General features: G+C 46.2%; 1 protein-coding gene and 1 long non-coding RNA gene across 3 annotated transcripts; one reads left to right on the top strand and one right to left on the bottom strand.

Moving 5' to 3' along the window:
- Window positions 1–441: 441 nt before the first annotated feature.
- On the bottom strand, window positions 442–2,421 carry LOC120973878 (uncharacterized). The gene is made up of 2 exons (XR_005769463.2): window positions 1,224–2,421; window positions 442–1,058 (listed from the first exon to the last, which is right to left on the bottom strand). It is a non-coding gene; the product is annotated as an uncharacterized lncRNA (long non-coding RNA).
- A 5,381-nt stretch (window positions 2,422–7,802) lies between these two features.
- Window positions 7,803–17,429, top strand: LOC109764451 (disease resistance protein RGA5). 2 transcript variants are annotated; one of them, XM_020323264.4, is made up of 7 exons: window positions 7,847–8,259; window positions 8,351–8,654; window positions 8,752–8,850; window positions 13,898–15,821; window positions 15,917–16,117; window positions 16,257–16,520; window positions 16,828–17,286. In XM_020323264.4, exons 2-6 carry the CDS (start codon window positions 8,410–8,412, stop codon window positions 16,497–16,499), a joined length of 2,712 nt encoding a protein of 903 aa, XP_020178853.1. In that variant the 5' UTR covers window positions 7,847–8,259; window positions 8,351–8,409; the 3' UTR covers window positions 16,500–16,520; window positions 16,828–17,286. The 2 variants fall into 2 exon arrangements, with proteins under 2 accessions (XP_020178852.1, XP_020178853.1); XM_020323263.3 differs by having other exon boundaries at window positions 7,803–8,654; window positions 16,828–17,429.
- The last annotated feature ends 231 nt before the right edge of the window (window positions 17,430–17,660 follow it).

Below are 17,660 nucleotides of genomic sequence, written 5' to 3'. Positions count from 1 at the left end.
CAAAATAGATGCTTCAAACATCAAAATAGATGAAACTGTAAGGCATAGTAGTTGATGTCGATTAGCAGGTCATATTGTGTGGTGGATTGGAAGACCTCAGTTTCTGACCAATTTTCATCGACCACACAGGAACAACAAAACATCCCTTGAACAGGTCAAGCGGATTAGAGCAGCAGGGAAAGTCCTATGCTGAACTACTGTACTTGTAATTTTAAAAGCATCACGATGCTCTGTAAATATGGACCCTTTACTCCCTCACACAAATAAACATGCTCCTTTTGTCATATAAATTGTGACTGAGCTCTCTCTGTCCAGTGCCTGAAGCCTTGAACATCCTAGTCTCACTCATGTGGTGAGTCTTGTTTTAACAACTCTGAAATTATTTTGTAGATTCTTGATGGACCACATGAAACAAAACAAAAACTGCATGTACACTACACATAGCAAATACGAAATAACTTCAAAATTATCTCTCTTTGCAAGATCCTACGTGCTGTACAGACCTAGAAACACAATAAGCATTACAAACCTGCAATCCACAGAAAGTGCTATACAAGTAACTCATCTGTAGGATTATTTATGTACTACACTAAGCACATTCTGACAATTTGAGTGTCACCTATTTACTCATTACATGAATTACTTAATCATAGCACTGAACTCTGGAGAACTACATCCCTACTGTTATAGAATAAAGCAGAACTTAGAAACAAATCCAACTATGTGCAACAATTAATAATTGAACCTATAAAATTTACTTGGCCTGTACATAAAGAGGATACTAAGATCCGGTTAACTTCTAAAAAAATACGTGCTTAACTGAAGATAAGGCAACGGAAATAAACAAACTGTGAGAAATAAAAACAAAATTATATACATTTTACAAAAGAAACTATCATGTAGATTTCTTGGTGGGTAAGTGACTATGAGAATCAATGATCTCTGTATACTTCTATCTTTTTAGTTTCTTCTGTATGCATTTCACGGTTATCTTCAAATAAAATTGGTGGCGGTCCATATGAATTCCTGCAGTGTCTAGAGATCATCTCCCGTAGGTCCTGCAGCACGATTAAATTCAGAGAAGATTATGAGGTCCATCGAGATCCCAAGCGAAATACAAAGAATTTGAGCAGTAACATGCATCTAGTAGAAATAAGTGAAGCACATAAAAAAAAAGAGCAATTTTTAGCTAGAAAATGAGAGAGATAAGTGGCCAGAGAAACCTGCTTCTCCTGTGCAGACAGGGAGAAGGCGAACCGCTGGAGCTTTGCCCGCTCCAACTTCATGCCATGGGTGAAGAGCTACAGGCGCTCGAGGTTACCAAAACTACGCAGCGCGAGGCGCGTGGCGGGTGGCCGGCATTAACTACCGGGTGGCGCTAATAGCAGCTGGTCGCAGAGCAATAGCTCCGCGGTATTGTCGTCCATCCGCTCGTCGGTCGTGATCCTCATTGCCAGGTGCACAACATCCAGGGTTCCGTGTTGTCTCTGCCCGCCGTCTCGATCGTCGCCTCCACCAACGCCATGGACCGTGACGCCGCTCGTCAAGGAAGGCCGCAGACCGCTAGGATCCGACCATGGTAGGGCATGCTCGGGGATGCGGCGTACAGAGCACCATTCCATCTCAGAAGAAAAAGAAGAGAAAAGGATCGAAGAGCAGGTCGGGGCCCTGCAGCCACCATGGCCGCTACTCAAATATTTGGTGTTGCATCTCACCAGCGTTGTATAGCAGGATTTGATGGCCGACTTCCAAAGCCAAACCGTACCGCCGGCCCTCCCTTGCACATGACTGATTAAGAAGAAGGGTGCGAGGCGAGGGACACAGCGTGTCCCACATACCGGGAGGCAGAGGGATGGAGAACCAACGCTGGAGAGGACAGGCCGCGTGCCTGGGGAGAGACAGGCGGCGCTCCCCATGGGACGGCCTTGCCGGCGAGGAGTTGGACGCCATCAAGATCAACCTCGCCTGCTCGCCTTTTTCAACGGTTGCGCTCCCCGTATGGCTTGATTGTGGTGAGTGAAAAGAAACAGAAGAACACAACTTCTATAGAGATCGAGCAAGGGCCGTGGAGACGATGCTAATGGAGGGACACCGAGGAGATCCTTTTATAGCTTGTAGAGCAGCGACGATGGATCGGTGGGCGGTGGGCGGTGGACGACGGTGGAAGTCTATTCATGAAAAGCTAAAGAATCCTCCAGATGAAGGAACGCAGAAAAGCGGCATCGATCTAGCGGACTCCCGAACCAACGCTGCAAAGCGGCACCGCTCCATCGGAAAGAAACAAAACAGCACGTAACGAAAGAAAGACCCACCGAGGCAACAGCGGCACGCACGCAACAACAGCGACAGGACCAGATTGCGACACAACGATTGGCCCAACAGCAACCGACGCACAAACCGATGACGAATAGGAACCCAGAAACGGACCTGGCCCAACAGCGGCAGGATCTCCCCATGGGACGGCCTTGCCGGCGAGGAGTTGGACGCCATCAAGATCAACCTCGCCTGCTCGCCTTTTTCAACGGTTGCGCTCCCCGTATGGCTTGATTGTGGTGAGTGAAAAGAAACAGAAGAACACAACTTCTATAGAGATCGAGCAAGGGCCGTGGAGACGATGCTAATGGAGGGACACCGAGGAGATCCTTTTATAGCTTGTAGAGCAGCGACGATGGATCGGTGGGCGGTGGGCGGTGGACGACGGTGGAAGTCTATTCATGAAAAGCTAAAGAATCCTCCAGATGAAGGAACGCAGAAAAGCGGCATCGATCTAGCGGACTCCCGAACCAACGCTGCAAAGCGGCACCGCTCCATCGGAAAGAAACAAAACAGCACGTAACGAAAGAAAGACCCACCGAGGCAACAGCGGCACGCACGCAACAACAGCGACAGGACCAGATTGCGACACAACGATTGGCCCAACAGCAACCGACGCACAAACCGATGACGAATAGGAACCCAGAAACGGACCTGGCCCAACAGCGGCAGGATCTCCCCATGGGACGGCCTTGCCGGCGAGGAGTTGGACGCCATCAAGATCAACCTCGCCTGCTCGCCTTTTTCAACGGTTGCGCTCCCCGTATGGCTTGATTGTGGTGAGTGAAAAGAAACAGAAGAACACAACTTCTATAGAGATCGAGCAAGGGCCGTGGAGACGATGCTAATGGAGGGACACCGAGGAGATCCTTTTATAGCTTGTAGAGCAGCGACGATGGATCGGTGGGCGGTGGGCGGTGGACGACGGTGGAAGTCTATTCATGAAAAGCTAAAGAATCCTCCAGATGAAGGAACGCAGAAAAGCGGCATCGATCTAGCGGACTCCCGAACCAACGCTGCAAAGCGGCACCGCTCCATCGGAAAGAAACAAAACAGCACGTAACGAAAGAAAGACCCACCGAGGCAACAGCGGCATGCACGCAACAACAGCGACAGGACCAGATTGCGACACAACGATTGGCCCAACAGCAACCGACGCACAAACCGATGACGAATAGGAACCCAGAAACGGACCTGGCCCAACAGCGGCAGGATCGACAGCGACGTGACAACCGAACCAACAGCGGCCAGACCACGATCCAATAACCAATCAGGAGATCGACAGCGATGTAACGACCGGACTGTTTAACCAATCAAAAACTGAAAGAAGCATCGAAGCAAAAAAATCTGCCAGGAGATGAACTTGACCCACACAAAACAGAAAATACTAAATGAACCAAACCAAGCTGCACACACGTTCAAAAAATTTCAAATGAAAACCTAGACACACCACTCATTTGTACACATCCACGTACCAAAATAATACACGTGCCAGATTCAAACCTACCCAAGAGTCACTTTCAACCAAGTGGGTAAATATTGGAGCAAAAACGCTCCCGGATATAGAGGCTTGGGTATGTGTGTATGTGAATGGTCGTACAAGAAATTCAATGATATATATATATATATATATATATATATATATATATATATATATATATATATATATATATATATATATATATATATATATATATATATATGATAGGTTCTACGAGAAATTTTATTTATATATATGCATAACGTGTACAGTATGTAGTAGCGTAAAATATGTTTGAAATGAAAAAAAATTGAATGAAAAACACAAAATTAAAATGAAAAATAAACAATAAACACATAAACCTTTTAGACCGGGACTAAAGGCCCCCAGCCTCCCGGCGCGGGCTCGTGCCACATGGTGGGCCTTTGGTCCTGGGTCGTGATGAACCGACACTAAGGGGGGCCCTTTAGTCCCCACCCTGTAGAGCCGGTTGGTGAACCGGGACTAAAACCCGATTCTGCACTAGTGCAACATCACCTTCCCGCATGGCTCGCCGCCGCGTGCCTCCCCCTTCGACTTCAACCCCGACCACCGCACTCCCTCCCCCGCGTTCACCGTCGGCCTCAACACCCAATACAGCTACTCGCAGCCGGTCTACTCAGGCTCGCCTGCGTCGCCACTGCGTCGTGGCGCCCTACCCTTCACGCATGCCTCGGCGCCACAGTTCAGCAACACCGATGCCGACATGGACGAGATCGTCGCGAGCGGCTCGGTCGCCGCCGCTTCATGTCCGGGTTTAGCGCACAAGAAGAAACAATGGACGCCACCGTCGACATGGACGACGAGCTCGAGGACGCCGAGAGGAGGTGGAGGAGGAAGAACAGGAAGAGGCGGAGGTGGAAGCGGTGGCACCGAAAGGGGGAAAGAAGAAGCGGGCGGCCAAAGCCCGCCCGGGCGAGCCTCGCATCAAGTGGACGTTAAGACGAGTGCCTCGCCGAGGCATGGAAGACCGTCAACATCGACCCGATTACCGGCTCGAATCAGAATGCCTACACGTACTGGAGAAGGATCAAGACGACGTTCGACGAGCGCAAGTTGGTCGACCCCGACTTTGCCAACATCCACATGGATCGCGGCGAGAAGGCCATGGCGAACCACTAGGCGACCATCCAGACGGCATGCAACAAGTGGCATGGGATTCAAGAGGAGGTCGCGGCTCGTTCGAAAAGCGGCGCCAACGTCGAGGGTCATGTATGGCCATCGGTCGCCGGTCCAGTTCTTCGTCGTGTACTTCGCCGACACTTTTGCCTTCGCCTTCAGCATGTTTCGCCAGGACAACAGCAACCAAGAGTTCAAGTTCCTTCACGTGTTCACGAGGATCGAGTCGTGTGAGAAGTGGAGGGAGTGCCGGCTCGCTCTTGCTAAGGCCAAGGAGACCTACAAGCCGGATGTGCCTCCGCCGACGGCGGTAGAAGGGCGCCCTGATGGCAACAAAAGAGCCAAGGTGGCGAGGCACGCGGCACCCGCTGCCGAACGGTTGTAATCATCGATCGAGCAGTGCATCCCGACGCCAAAAACAGCGCCGACAAGAGGGAGGAGAAATCCGACGTGAGGTGGTCGGCGTTGATGACGAAGCAGGACATCAAGCTCGACCTTCTCAGGACCAACGTCGCCGCGAAGAAGAGAAACACCGACCTGGCGTTCTTGATGGCGGCAGACATGTTGACGATGGACGAGCAGGTGAAGGCGTGGTACCTGGCGGAGCGCGGCCTCATCTTGAACCAGATGCACGGACCGGCGGCGACCACCGCCCCTACGCCCACGACGACGCCAACACCGACGCCCAACCCGAGCACTGAAGCTGTGCCAACGACCAGCCCGAGCACTGAAGCCACGCCAACGCCGAGCCCGAGCACGCCCACGCCTACTGCGACGCCGACCACGGCCAGTCCCACGGCAGAGGAGCCTACCGTTTGATGCGTTTCATGTCTACGATTCATTCCTTTCAATCGCCGGACTTTTCGGCATGTTTGATCGCCGATCTGTGGCATGATGATCGCCGACTTGTGGCATGATGATCGCCGAACCCGTGGCGTGTTTTGGCAGCGGGAAAGACAAGTTCAATTTTTTTGGGCGTCCGGGGGCCGAAACCGAGGCGCGGCTGAAAACTCGATCGCCTCAGGGTGAAAAACCGCCGCGCAAACCGCCGGTGCGCTGGGGGCAAACGGCTGGAGATGCTCCAAGGCACACAGCCACACTCTCGCCACCGGGCTAGACGTCCATCCACACAATTATTCGAATAGGAAAATATATAAAAATAAAGGAAAACCAGACTAGCTAAACTCACATGTCTTTACTGACATGGACTATTAAAATGCAGCGTGCCTAAAGTCAAGTCAAGCACCATGCACCTGCACCGCATCTTCTTCAATTCCTCACACCAACTCCATAGTACTTGTGCACTGTACGTGACTGCATTTCTCACTGCGGAGAGAAAATGAAGTATGTGAGCTAGCTACCATAGTGAAGTAACTCGGCTGGTCCAAAACTCCATTTATCTCCGCCTGACATGCTGCATGTGCTTACACATTTGAGGGATGATATGACGCGAGCTGTGCCACATCATGCATGACGAACCTCGGCCCCCAATCGCACTTATCCAGTGAAGTAGCTGTCCCCTACCCACCCTCCTGTACGCCACTGCTGCTTGGCGAACTCAATCAGGGTGCCTCCAATCCAATCGACGACGCTCGTCACAGCAAATGGTGATTGAGTGTCTAAACACTTTTAATGGAAAAGTCATGGTACACCCAAACTAATATAACGACACGGATCCTTATACTTCTTTAATGGTGAGATGTCATAGGGGTGCGTGGCTCCGTTTCAGTTTACAAGTCCTGCGCGTATATCTAGGTTGCTAATTTTATCACTCTAATATAACCTATATAACACAAAAATTATACCGTTTGAAAAATAGAACATCTGAAGTTTATATTGGTATATTTTTTGTGATATATAACTTGTATTAGGTTGATCAAATTGACGACCTAGGAGTACGCGCACGCCCTGTAACCTGAGAGAGGGGTAGTACTTCTGTTTGATGATGTCTGAATTTTGCGGGTATAGTGTAGCATGCTAAGAGCATCTCCATTACTGACCTGCAAATTCGCTCCCCCATTCGTCTGTGAACAGGGGGGTCAGTCCGTGGACATTGATGCGGGAGCTGGTCATCCAACGCTATCCGCATACATTTCAAGCAGGGTTTCAACAAACCGGCCGAAATTTATTCAAGCCCGACATGATTCATAAAAGTTCAGACATAATTTACATATTTCGACTTTGTAAGTTAGAAAAAGAAAACTAAACTCTATGTCGGACGACCACCTCGTACATGAGGCCGCCCTGCCCTGCCGCACCGCCGTCGTCGTTCGTGCCATCGTCATGATCCCTCCGGCTGCGGAAGGGCGCCAAAGGGCTGCAGCAGCCTTGTCCGACGGTTGCCTGCTGCTTGAGGAGTCATTCGACCTCCTACTACGCGGTGGCGAGGGCCGCGTGGCCAATCCCACCGGCGCAGGCGGAGCCCTGGTGGCGGCCTTTGCTCCTGCCGGCGTTGGGGGAGCAGTCGCTAAGAGACCACTCCTCGCTAATCTTGGCGAGCTCGCCGCCAAGGCAGCGATGGTGCCTAGCCGCCGTCTTTGAGGTGGTGACAAAGCGGTCGAGGGCCCACGCAGCGGCGAGGTCCAAATCATTGTGGACCCATTCCAGCGCCGCATCGGACTTGGCGAACACCAAGCGGCTGCCGGCGTTGCGCTGGTCGTACTGCGCTGCTGCCTCGCCGCGCGCTCCTCCTCGGGGACGACGGCCCATACAGATCGGCGTTGGATGGCAAAACACGTCCGAACCGTGCGGTTTCAAACAGTTGCGGGGGGTTCGAGGGTCGACGCTCGAGATGCCCGAAGTCCTCCTTTCCCCTTTATATCCCTTCTCCATATGCTCAGTTGTTGCACAAAGCAATATCCACCACAAAACACAAGCAGTGTACATCCTACTGGAGAGGAAAGAAGGTTGGTGGCAAGATGGAGGTGGTGGTGAGCGCCTCCGCGGGGGTGCTGGAGGCCCTCCTCCCCAAGCTGGCCAAGATGCTCACCGACGAATACAAGTTGCACAAGGGCGCCAAGGAGGGGGTCCAGTACATCCGGGATGAGCTGGAGAGCATGGAAGCTGCCCTTGCGAAGGTGTCCGAGGTGCCGCCAGATCTGCTTGACAAGCAGGTCAAGCTCTGGGCGACCAAGGTGAGGAAGATGTCCTACAACATCGAGGACACCATCGATTCCTTCATGGTGTCCAGTTCTGGATCCTCCACGGCGTGCTGCTGCGTGGGGGGCAAATCCTTGCTGCCACGGACGTACAAGGCTCGGGGCGACATCGCCGCCGAGATCGAGCGTATAAAGAAGGAGGTTGAGGAGGTGAGCAAGCGTCGTGAGAGGTACAAAGTTGACAGTATCGTGGCCCCAGCCCCGTCTGCGTCTGACCCCCGCTTGCTAGCATTGTACGAAGATGAAGCAAAGCTTGTTGGCATTGACCAATCGAGGGAAGAGATTATCAAGTTGCTATCCATGGAAGGCGAAGGTGAAGGTGCATCGGAGCAGAAGCTCAAGTTGATCTCCATCGTTGGCCCTGGTGGAATGGGCAAAACCACCCTTGCCAATGCGGTGTATCAAAAGCTTGAAGGCAAATTCGAATGCACAGCTTTTGTTTCGGTTTCTCTTCAGCCTAACATGAAGAATATCCTCAGCAGCATACTTCGTCAGGTCACCAGCAAAATCAAAGATGACGAGGTGGACAATGATAAGAATAAGAGGTACCTCGATTACATGTTTTGGAAAAACATCTGCTATATCAAGTCATACAGCAAGTTCAATAAATTCCCAGGCCTAAAATTATTTTAACCTCTGCAGAGTACGCCGTCAAGAAAGCCAAAAACATTATGGAAACACTGAAACGTGGTCAGAAAAGGAGATCATCGACAAAATCAGACATGCTCTTGAGAAAAGGAGGTACATACAAAGATGACTGTTTCTATCTTATTATGCCAATAATAATGTGTGCATCATGCGATGCATAGGCCGGGTACTCCGCTTTTCGAAAAAAAAATCTTATTACGCCTAAGCAAGAATTATTTCAGAATTGTATTAGACAGCATTAGTGGGGAGTAGTAATGGGCGCACATGGTTACGAACCCACCCATGTAGTGTTGCTTTGCTTATTATTATTGACCTTAATTAGTTTGTTGTTTCTAAACCATGTTGCACTGTGCTTATCTTTTGTGATGTTTGTGAGAAATAATTTCTAAATAATCTTGCTGTTTATATACATTCATTTATCCAATAAATGTCTTCTCACATTTCATCTATATGTTTGGAGCAAAAAATGTATTTGCTTGTGACTTCAACTAAGCCTATCAAGCTCAAGCAACCAATTTTTCTGAAAGTGGCTCAAACCAAGATTAGAAAGAGAAGAAAATTACTTAGAATTATATATCTTCCCTTATTTGGCTTCATGTAATGGCACTATAATTTTGCATTATATGTGGTGCCCGTGAGCCAGGGCTGGATGCAGCTTCTTGACGGGCATGTTTGGTTGGTGGTTAATTTTACAAGTAATGCTACATCTACAAAAGGTTACTGAATTTTTTACAGGCAAGCTAATGTGGAGAATTGTGATTAGTAATACGAGGGTGAAGGGGCCCACCCCAGTTGAATTTGGGGGGGGGGGGGGGGGGGGGGGGGGGATTATGGTTTGAAAAGTTAAATAATATGTTTGTAGATCTTTGTAGGTCTACCATTATTGTAATTTTACCATTGTTTGGTACACTATTTTAGTTAAACTTGCCTTCTTAGGTGCTCAAATTATTAGCCACACTTAGATTTGCTTACAAGAATTTTGCTGCACTTTTTGCGTATATGACTGTGGGGTTTATTTCTAAATAAAGAATCTTGTCAGGTTTGGGTACAACCAAACACTCAACTAACTTGATCAAATTTGTGCTGAGGTACGGGGAAAATGTGACAAGGTGTGGTTAGAAACCAAATAACCCCGTCCGAGGGCAACTAAGAGATTGTTTTGAGGGATAAATTTGTAATAGATGGCCACATCTACCATGTGGTTTATAACTAAGAGATTTATAGGTGATGGTTTTGGATTACCCTTGTCCGCCTGGCTATCCGCGGACAAACATTTAAGGTTTTTGGTTCGAGTTTAACCCTTGGAGATCCGTGGTGTGAGGGGAAGAAATGTGTGTCTGGACTGTTCGCGCTGATGTGATGGACACGTAGGACCCCCCCCCCCCCCCCCCCCCCCCCCCCCCCCCCGCCCCTCCAAACCCAGACTTGGCCATCTAGGCCGAGTATCGCGGGTCGGTCTGGTAGGCGGTAGCATGTGTGTCCGACATTGTGGACTAAAGGGGTCATGTCTGGCCCAAGGCACACCGTGCATCATGCTCGTTCGCCTGGGCAAGGCCCGCTTGGTAGGCACAACACAACCCTTTCAGTAGGGGAAGCGCGGGCCGGGGGGTGGACACAAATGATATTTATCGCTTATAAAGATACATATCATTGCGATCCCTCGCTAGTGAACAAGGTGGGCCAACCCACTAAAGCATGAAAGCGTTCGCTATGGTTTTTAGGAACCTTCCATGTCGGTTTTTCTGGTTTTCAATTGTTCTTTGTTATTTTAACCGGTTTTCTTTCTGCTTTTTTATTTTTTGTTCATTTATCATAATTTTTAAAATTATAAATAATTTCAAAATTGTGGTTAATTTAAATACAAAATTAATTTTTGAAATAGTGAATGTACATTTTCAGACATCTTATCATACTCGTTACATTTTTTGGAATTCATAACCTTCTTTCAATTAGTGAGCATTATTTAAATTCATAAAAAAATCATATTTTTGAAAAAACTTCAATTTGTGAAACTTTTTCGAAATTATAAAATAATTTTCAAGTTTTGAATATATTTTAATTCAAGAACACATTTCAAATTTATGAACGTTTTAAAAATATTTAGAAAATCTTATTTTTCAAGTTCGTGAATATTTTTCATTTTTAAACAATTTTCAAATTTGTGTACATTTTTATCAATTTGTCAACAATTTTTATGATTCATGAATTGATTTACAAATTTTCACTTCTTTGAATTCACGAATTATTTTTTAAATTCACGAATATTTTTCCAATTCCTCAACATTTTTCAATTCTTGAACTTTTTAAAATTCAAGAAAAGTATTAAAATTCATGAATAATTTTCAAATTTTTGAACTTTGTTTTGCAATATTCCATGAATGTTTTTCAAATTCGTGAACTTTTTCAAAATTCACATACATCCAGCCAGCGACACACAGCAGCCCACCGTGGGGAGGGGCAGGGGAGGAGAGCAGGGCGCGCGGCCGGTTTAGGCAGGGGATCTTTGTTTTTATCTTTTTAGGGTCAGTTTTGACCCTTTTAGCCAGAATATGGAGAAAAGGCCCATGGGCCTTAAATGCCATGCGAGCCGCGGGCCAACCCATTTAGTTAACTAGATGATAACCCGCACGTTATTGCGGGGATATTTGCAATATATTGCAAAGTATATGGTTTTATGGAATAAGAATATTCAAAGAAATAATATGATAGCTAAAACTAAAAATAATATATGGTTTATTGTGTTTGATTATTGTATTTTTGTCAAATATCTATTAAATATATCATGCATGTTGTGGTGGACCTTTTCATATGACACATTGAATGTTGAGGTGGGCATTTTCTAATGCATGTTGCTTAATGAGGTGTCATGCTTGCATGATGAGAGAAATATATTAGTGGGGTCTAACTAATTAGATATAGAAGATGTGTCATGTCCATCCCCCGGGGATCACCTATTTATCGACCAACGAGATAAGAAGCGATAAAACGCCCCCCCCCCCCCCCCACCCCCACCCCCAAGCTCCCCCGTGCTCCTTTTGAGTCAACGCATGCGCAGGGCACTCCTTTTTTCTTCTTCTTTTTTTTGCTTATTTTTTAGTTTCTTCTATTTTTCGCTTATTTTTTAGTTTCTTCTTCTTTGAATAAAATTTGGGATGTCAAAAAGTATTCAGGTTTTTAAAACCCCAAAATTTTAAAATATTCATAGATTTAAAAATGTTCATAAATTTGAAAAGAATATTCCAAATTCTGTAAAATGTTCATTAATTTGGAATAAATGATTGTGAATTCATACAAAAATTATGAATTTGAAGAATATGTTTACCGATACAAAAAATGTTTGTGTACTTTAAAAATGATATTTTTAAAAATTTTGATGAATTTTTTTATTTGATAAACTTTTAAAAATTTGGTGAACAAATTTCAAAATTGTTGAATTGTTTTGAAATTCATTAACTTTTTTTAATATATGATGAACTGTTTTAAATTTTGATGAACGTTTTTTGTATTTGATGAACAAATTTTGAATTTGACGAACCTTACCAAAACCGAAAGAGGGATCCTGCGCTACTTGGGCCACCCGAATTCTCCTAGCAACAACCGGAGGTGCTCTTGTTTGGTTGACAAAATCCACCTACGCGATACATAGGGATGCCATGCCATTTCAGACCCGTTTATGTGCAGGTCGTGCCAGGGCTGGCTCGTTGTCCACCTTTGCCCAACCCCCCCATCTCCGAGCCTCACACCCAAAAAGACCCTGATAAGTGTTTCACATGTGACAGAAACACATGGCAACTCTGAACATTTTTTATAGCAAATTTAGTGATGTGAGGATGACAATTTTCATTCTGATGGCAAGTTTTAGTTTGTTTAGTTTGTTTTTTCTTTTCGGATGACAACTTTAGTTGTAGAAAACGCCAGGACCGTACTGCTTCGTGGTACACATGTGGCACTTGTCATTTAGGTAAAAGAAACCCCTCCTAGCCTCACTTTTTTCATCTAGAAAAATGCCTCGACGTGTTTGTTTCGTGGTAATTAGAGATAGAGAATAGGAGTTAAGGGATAAGGAGATTAAAAAGTCCACTGATTAATTAGAGGGGTTGGGAGTTTAAGTAGAAAGGAGGGATGGGAGTTGAGAAAGCCAATTTCCAACTTTTTCTTTTCACAGGGTACCATGTTAATTCTTGAACAGATCTTCATCCCACATTAATTTTCATCATATACCAAATAAAAGAATGGGAGTGAAAATCTATTTCCCATCCTGATCCGTCGACAATCTCTCTTGTGCAAACTCCCATTCCCCTGCCAAGTTGGTTACCAAACAGGCTTTCACTGACCCCTCAAAAAAAAAAAAGAGAAGGCTTTCACTGTTTTTTCCTCTCTCGCATCTCGCTCCATCGGAAGAACCACTCCTTCGCCCACACGCCTCGCCAAGCAAGCAGCGGCTCCACCGGGACCGTGCTGCACGCGTTGCCCAGTTCGCCGGAACACGGCGGTCACCTCCGGGCTGGGCTTGGCTGGGTGCGCCCGAACAACATCCCGGCCGCTGCGTGCGTGCTCCTGTGAATCGCGTGCGCGTGCTCCGGCTGGGCAGCGTGTGCGTGCGTTTGCAGTGGCCTGCACGCGTGGGGAACTGCTGGCCATCCCATTGGAGCTCGGCAGTGCATTCTGCGGCGACCATGGCGTGGCTGTGCGAGCTCGCCCCAGTGCACACTACCTGTTTGATGAAATGCCTCAGACAATTTTTCCAGTGAAATGGGGGAGACCGCTGGAGACCACATTTTTTGCGGACAAATGAGGGATGTTCGCGACTTTGTCCATTGACAAATGAGGATTGAAATTAGATGAGTGCCCTTGTATATGCCCTTAAGCCCTTTTTTGAATATTTCATTTCCTGCTTTCAATAGAATACATGCTTTATGGAGAGAGCCTTCACATACTATTCAAGCTTGTTGCATCATTTGGTGTGGCATCATTGCCTTATAACTATTCTATTCCTAGCTCCCTGTTAATTGTTTGATAAATTCACAAAAAAATAAAAAATAAATTGTTTGATAGTCCGTTGGTTCTCCATTGCTCGTCTCAACTTGATTGTAGCTAGCAGTTAACTTCACCAGTTTATAACGCTCTTTCAAAACTGCAGGTACTTGATTCTCATTGATGATATATGGGATGAAAAACCATGGAAACTTATCAAGTGTGTTCTGGCTGAAAACAAACTTGGCAATAAAGTAATCATGACGACTCGCAATGTTGATGTTGCTAGGTCATGTTGCTCTTCTGACAAAGTTGATGGTATCGTTCATGAACTGCAGCCTCTTTCAGACTGTGACTCTGAACAATTGTTCTATTACAAAATATTCGGTAACTACGGATGCCCTGCCGAATTAAAGGTTGTATCACAGAAAATATTAGAGAAGTGCGAAGGCTGGCCATTAGGTATCATTGCCATAGCTAGTTTACTTGCAAACAAACCGACACAAACTAAGGATCAGTGGTGTAGTGTGTACAACTCAATTAGTACTGGACTCGAGAATAATCATGGTGTGAAGGACATGAGGTTGATATTATCTCTTAGCTACCGTGATATGCCTTTACAGCTAAGAGCTTGTCTTCTGTACCTAAGCATATTTCCAGAGGACCAAATAATTGGGAGAGATGACTTGATACGGAGATGGATAGCCGAAGATTTAGTTCGTGGAAGACAAGATGATAACCTGTATGAGTTAGGAGACAAGTACTTTAACGAGCTTATTAATAGGAGTATGATCCAGCCAACTGATGTTGATGCCTTTGGGAGGGCGCAAGCTTGTAAGGTACATGATTTGGTACTTGAATTTATTACTTTCTTGTCAGCTGAAGAAGACTTCGTCACCATATTGAATGGACAGCAGCCTTTTCCACCTCAGCCAGACAGCATACATCGGCTATCCCTCCGAAACAGCAAGGGAGAGCATGGCATACCTCAGGCTACCAAGAGGTTGCCTCATGTGAGGACACTTTTCGTATCCTCGCGTGCTAATTCAATGCCACCCCTCTCCATCTTTCCAGTTCTACGTGTCTTGGAACTAGAGCAGTGCACCAGACGTAACATCAGAGGTGTGGAAATTTTGGTTCACTTGAGGTATCTGAGGCTAAGCCAGGCATACCATTATTACTATGATGTTTGCATTAAGCTTCCAGAAGAAATTGGAAATCTACAGTTTTTGCAGACACTTGACCTCAAGGAAGCCAGGATAAAAGAACTGCCATCCACTGTGGTTCATCTCAGGCAAGTGAGGGTGCTAGAGATTTCACTCCGTAAATGGGACAAGAGGTGTGAGGAGCGTTTGCTCCAGTGTTTGTGCAATCTGAAGCAACTTGAAGCTCTTTATATCTTCGCTCCAGATTATTCACTGGATTTCATGTTGCGGGTTGACTGGGCCCCTTCGCACCTCCGAAGATTTACCGTATGTGCTCGCCAGAATGAAGAAAATGCATCCCTCACTGCATTTGTACACTGGTTGGCGTTTAGCCCATTCTCCACACTACCAAAGTGGATCAACTCCTCGCTTTCACACCTCTCCAACCTATCCATTGTGGTGAAGATACTGCTCCAGGAGGATATCTTGAGTCTCGGGTGCTTGCCTGCCCTTTGTTCTCTTTATTTGCAAGTGATAGAAGCCCCAACAAAGGAAAGGTTGGAGATCACAGAGAGAACTGGCGGTCATGCGATAGCATTCTGTTGCCTTGTAAACTTCAGGTTCATGAGTCGTGCAATGGGCCTGGTGTTCAGACCAGGAGCTATGAAGGGGCTGCAGAGGCTTTCTCTTACTTTTGATGTTGCGGAGACAAAGGATGTTTATGTTGATTTCAACTTGGGCTTGGAGAATCTTACCTCCCTTCAAGCTTTGGACGTTGAACTAGACTGTCGCTGTGCAACAACTTCAGAGGTGCAGGCAGCGGAGGATGCAACCTACTTGAATGCCAGACATCCCACCTTTCATGTGAGCAGACATTTTACAGAAGATATGCGATGTGATCAAGAGGAAGAGATCCCTGAGCTGGAAACAATGAGGGTAGAAGATGTATAATTTACTCTCGATTCCATTAGTTAATTTATTTTTCCACTCATTATTTTGTTGTTTCTACTAATCTTGTTGATTGTTGGTCTGTTGGTCAGGCTGGACTTGCAAGGATTGGGCCATGTGGTGAAGGAGGGGGGAGGGCCTGTGACATCAAGGTGGTACCCCAGCGTCTAGAAAGCGTGACAATTTACAGCGGCTCTTTGGTAGAATCACTTGTATTTTCATACAGAGACCATGATGGGAAGCGTCACACCGCAGGTCCATGGGGCAGCCATCCTGGAGAGAACAATGATGTTGTGAGTGTGAATCTTAGACCTAATCTCATGTGTTTTGTTTTGTTTTGTTTTGCTTGTTATTAGTAGTCCCTGTAGCCCATCAGCAATCTCCTTATAAATTGCTACCTTGTTTGTTAACCCATTAATTATTTTCCTGCAGATCCATCTTGAGCCTTCAGAGATTCTCAAGGAAGTCTCTGGAACGGTGGGTTCTTACGGTGCATTAACCAATGTTATAACGTCCCTTACATTGGTCACGAGTGCTCGCACCTATGGACCTTTTGGAAAAGGAGATGGGATTCCGTTTAGCATGGAAGCAGCGAGCAATAGCAGCATCATTGGCTTCTTTGGGCGTTCAGGGTGGTATCTTGACGCCATCGGTGTCTACACTCGCCCACTCTGACTATGATTCACTGAGGCCAGTGTGAGTACTTACCTGTTTTTTATTTCTCACATCATTCTGTTTAGAAATTTTGATTTGGTTGTTGAGTTCTATCTTGGTGTGCTGATTCGTTGGAATTAGTTGTAAGCAACAATGTGTTTCGTGTAAATCTGGATCGCTCGTTATTTGGGGGCTGGACTTCATCTTGAACTCGAAGTGGTCGCTGTTGTTATTTGGTCTTGGACTAGTATGTTGGAGTATTTCTGAAACACACAACGATACGGGGATTGAAAAATATGGCCTGGAACAGGCATCTAATGTACTGTTCCATTTTGTTGTGCTATCACAGAAACGGAGGATGCTACTACTCGCGACAGGCCGTGAGGTTTCAGTGTTCCACAGGCAAAGGAACGTTCTCCGAAGATGGCTTCGCTATCATCGAGTCAAATCAGTACTATATATCCACGCGTTTTGGTACTATGTTCAACTTCTAATAAGAGAGCTTTGTTGTGAACTTTTCGAATGCCACACGTTATTTCGCCCTGTAGGTCGAGACAGGGTGTTGAGAACTGTTGGGCTGTGGTTTATGCTGCTTGATGTTGCTACCTTTCGGTAGTGCTTGAAATGTGGGGGATGTGTGAAACTCTAAACTCTAGTGCAGGCTGGGCGGGACTGGGGTTATGTAGCCCCAAGTCTGGTGTTGCTTTTGATTTCAGCTTCCGTTTCTATTACGTTGATTGTTTAATTGTACAATTAGCAGTTTCTTTCATAAAAGTCGACGAGAAGGCTGGTTGTTTTTCTTTTAAAAGGTCGAGACAGGGTAGTGTGTCCGGCTTGTTTCCCGCTCCGCCTTGTGTTATCAACTCTGTTTGGGTTGTGAACTTGTGACCAAGTGAAAGGGGAGGATAACCAAAGGTGTTTCCAACCTTAAAAGGAAGTGTTGCAACATCCTGCTGGTACCCAGATGTATGTTTTGCTATTTGGTTCATGTGGGGTGAGAGAACCAGGAAGCTTCCATCTTTACAGTGATCTTCAGATTGCACGAATGAGGCCGATGGCCCAACTGTCACTGGCTGAATTCAGCAAACATTGTGCTTGTCGCAAAGGATGGAGCAGACAGCAGAGCATATTTCATTTGAGTTTTTCATCGATTACTAGTAGATTTTTTTCAAATATTGTGCT

Source organism: Aegilops tauschii, chromosome 2 (assembly GCF_002575655.3).
Source record: "Aegilops tauschii subsp. strangulata cultivar AL8/78 chromosome 2, Aet v6.0, whole genome shotgun sequence".
NCBI lineage: Eukaryota > Viridiplantae > Streptophyta > Magnoliopsida > Poales > Poaceae > Aegilops > Aegilops tauschii.
Note: the sequence above shows the minus strand (reverse complement) of the source record. Positions and strands in the feature narration are given on the sequence as shown.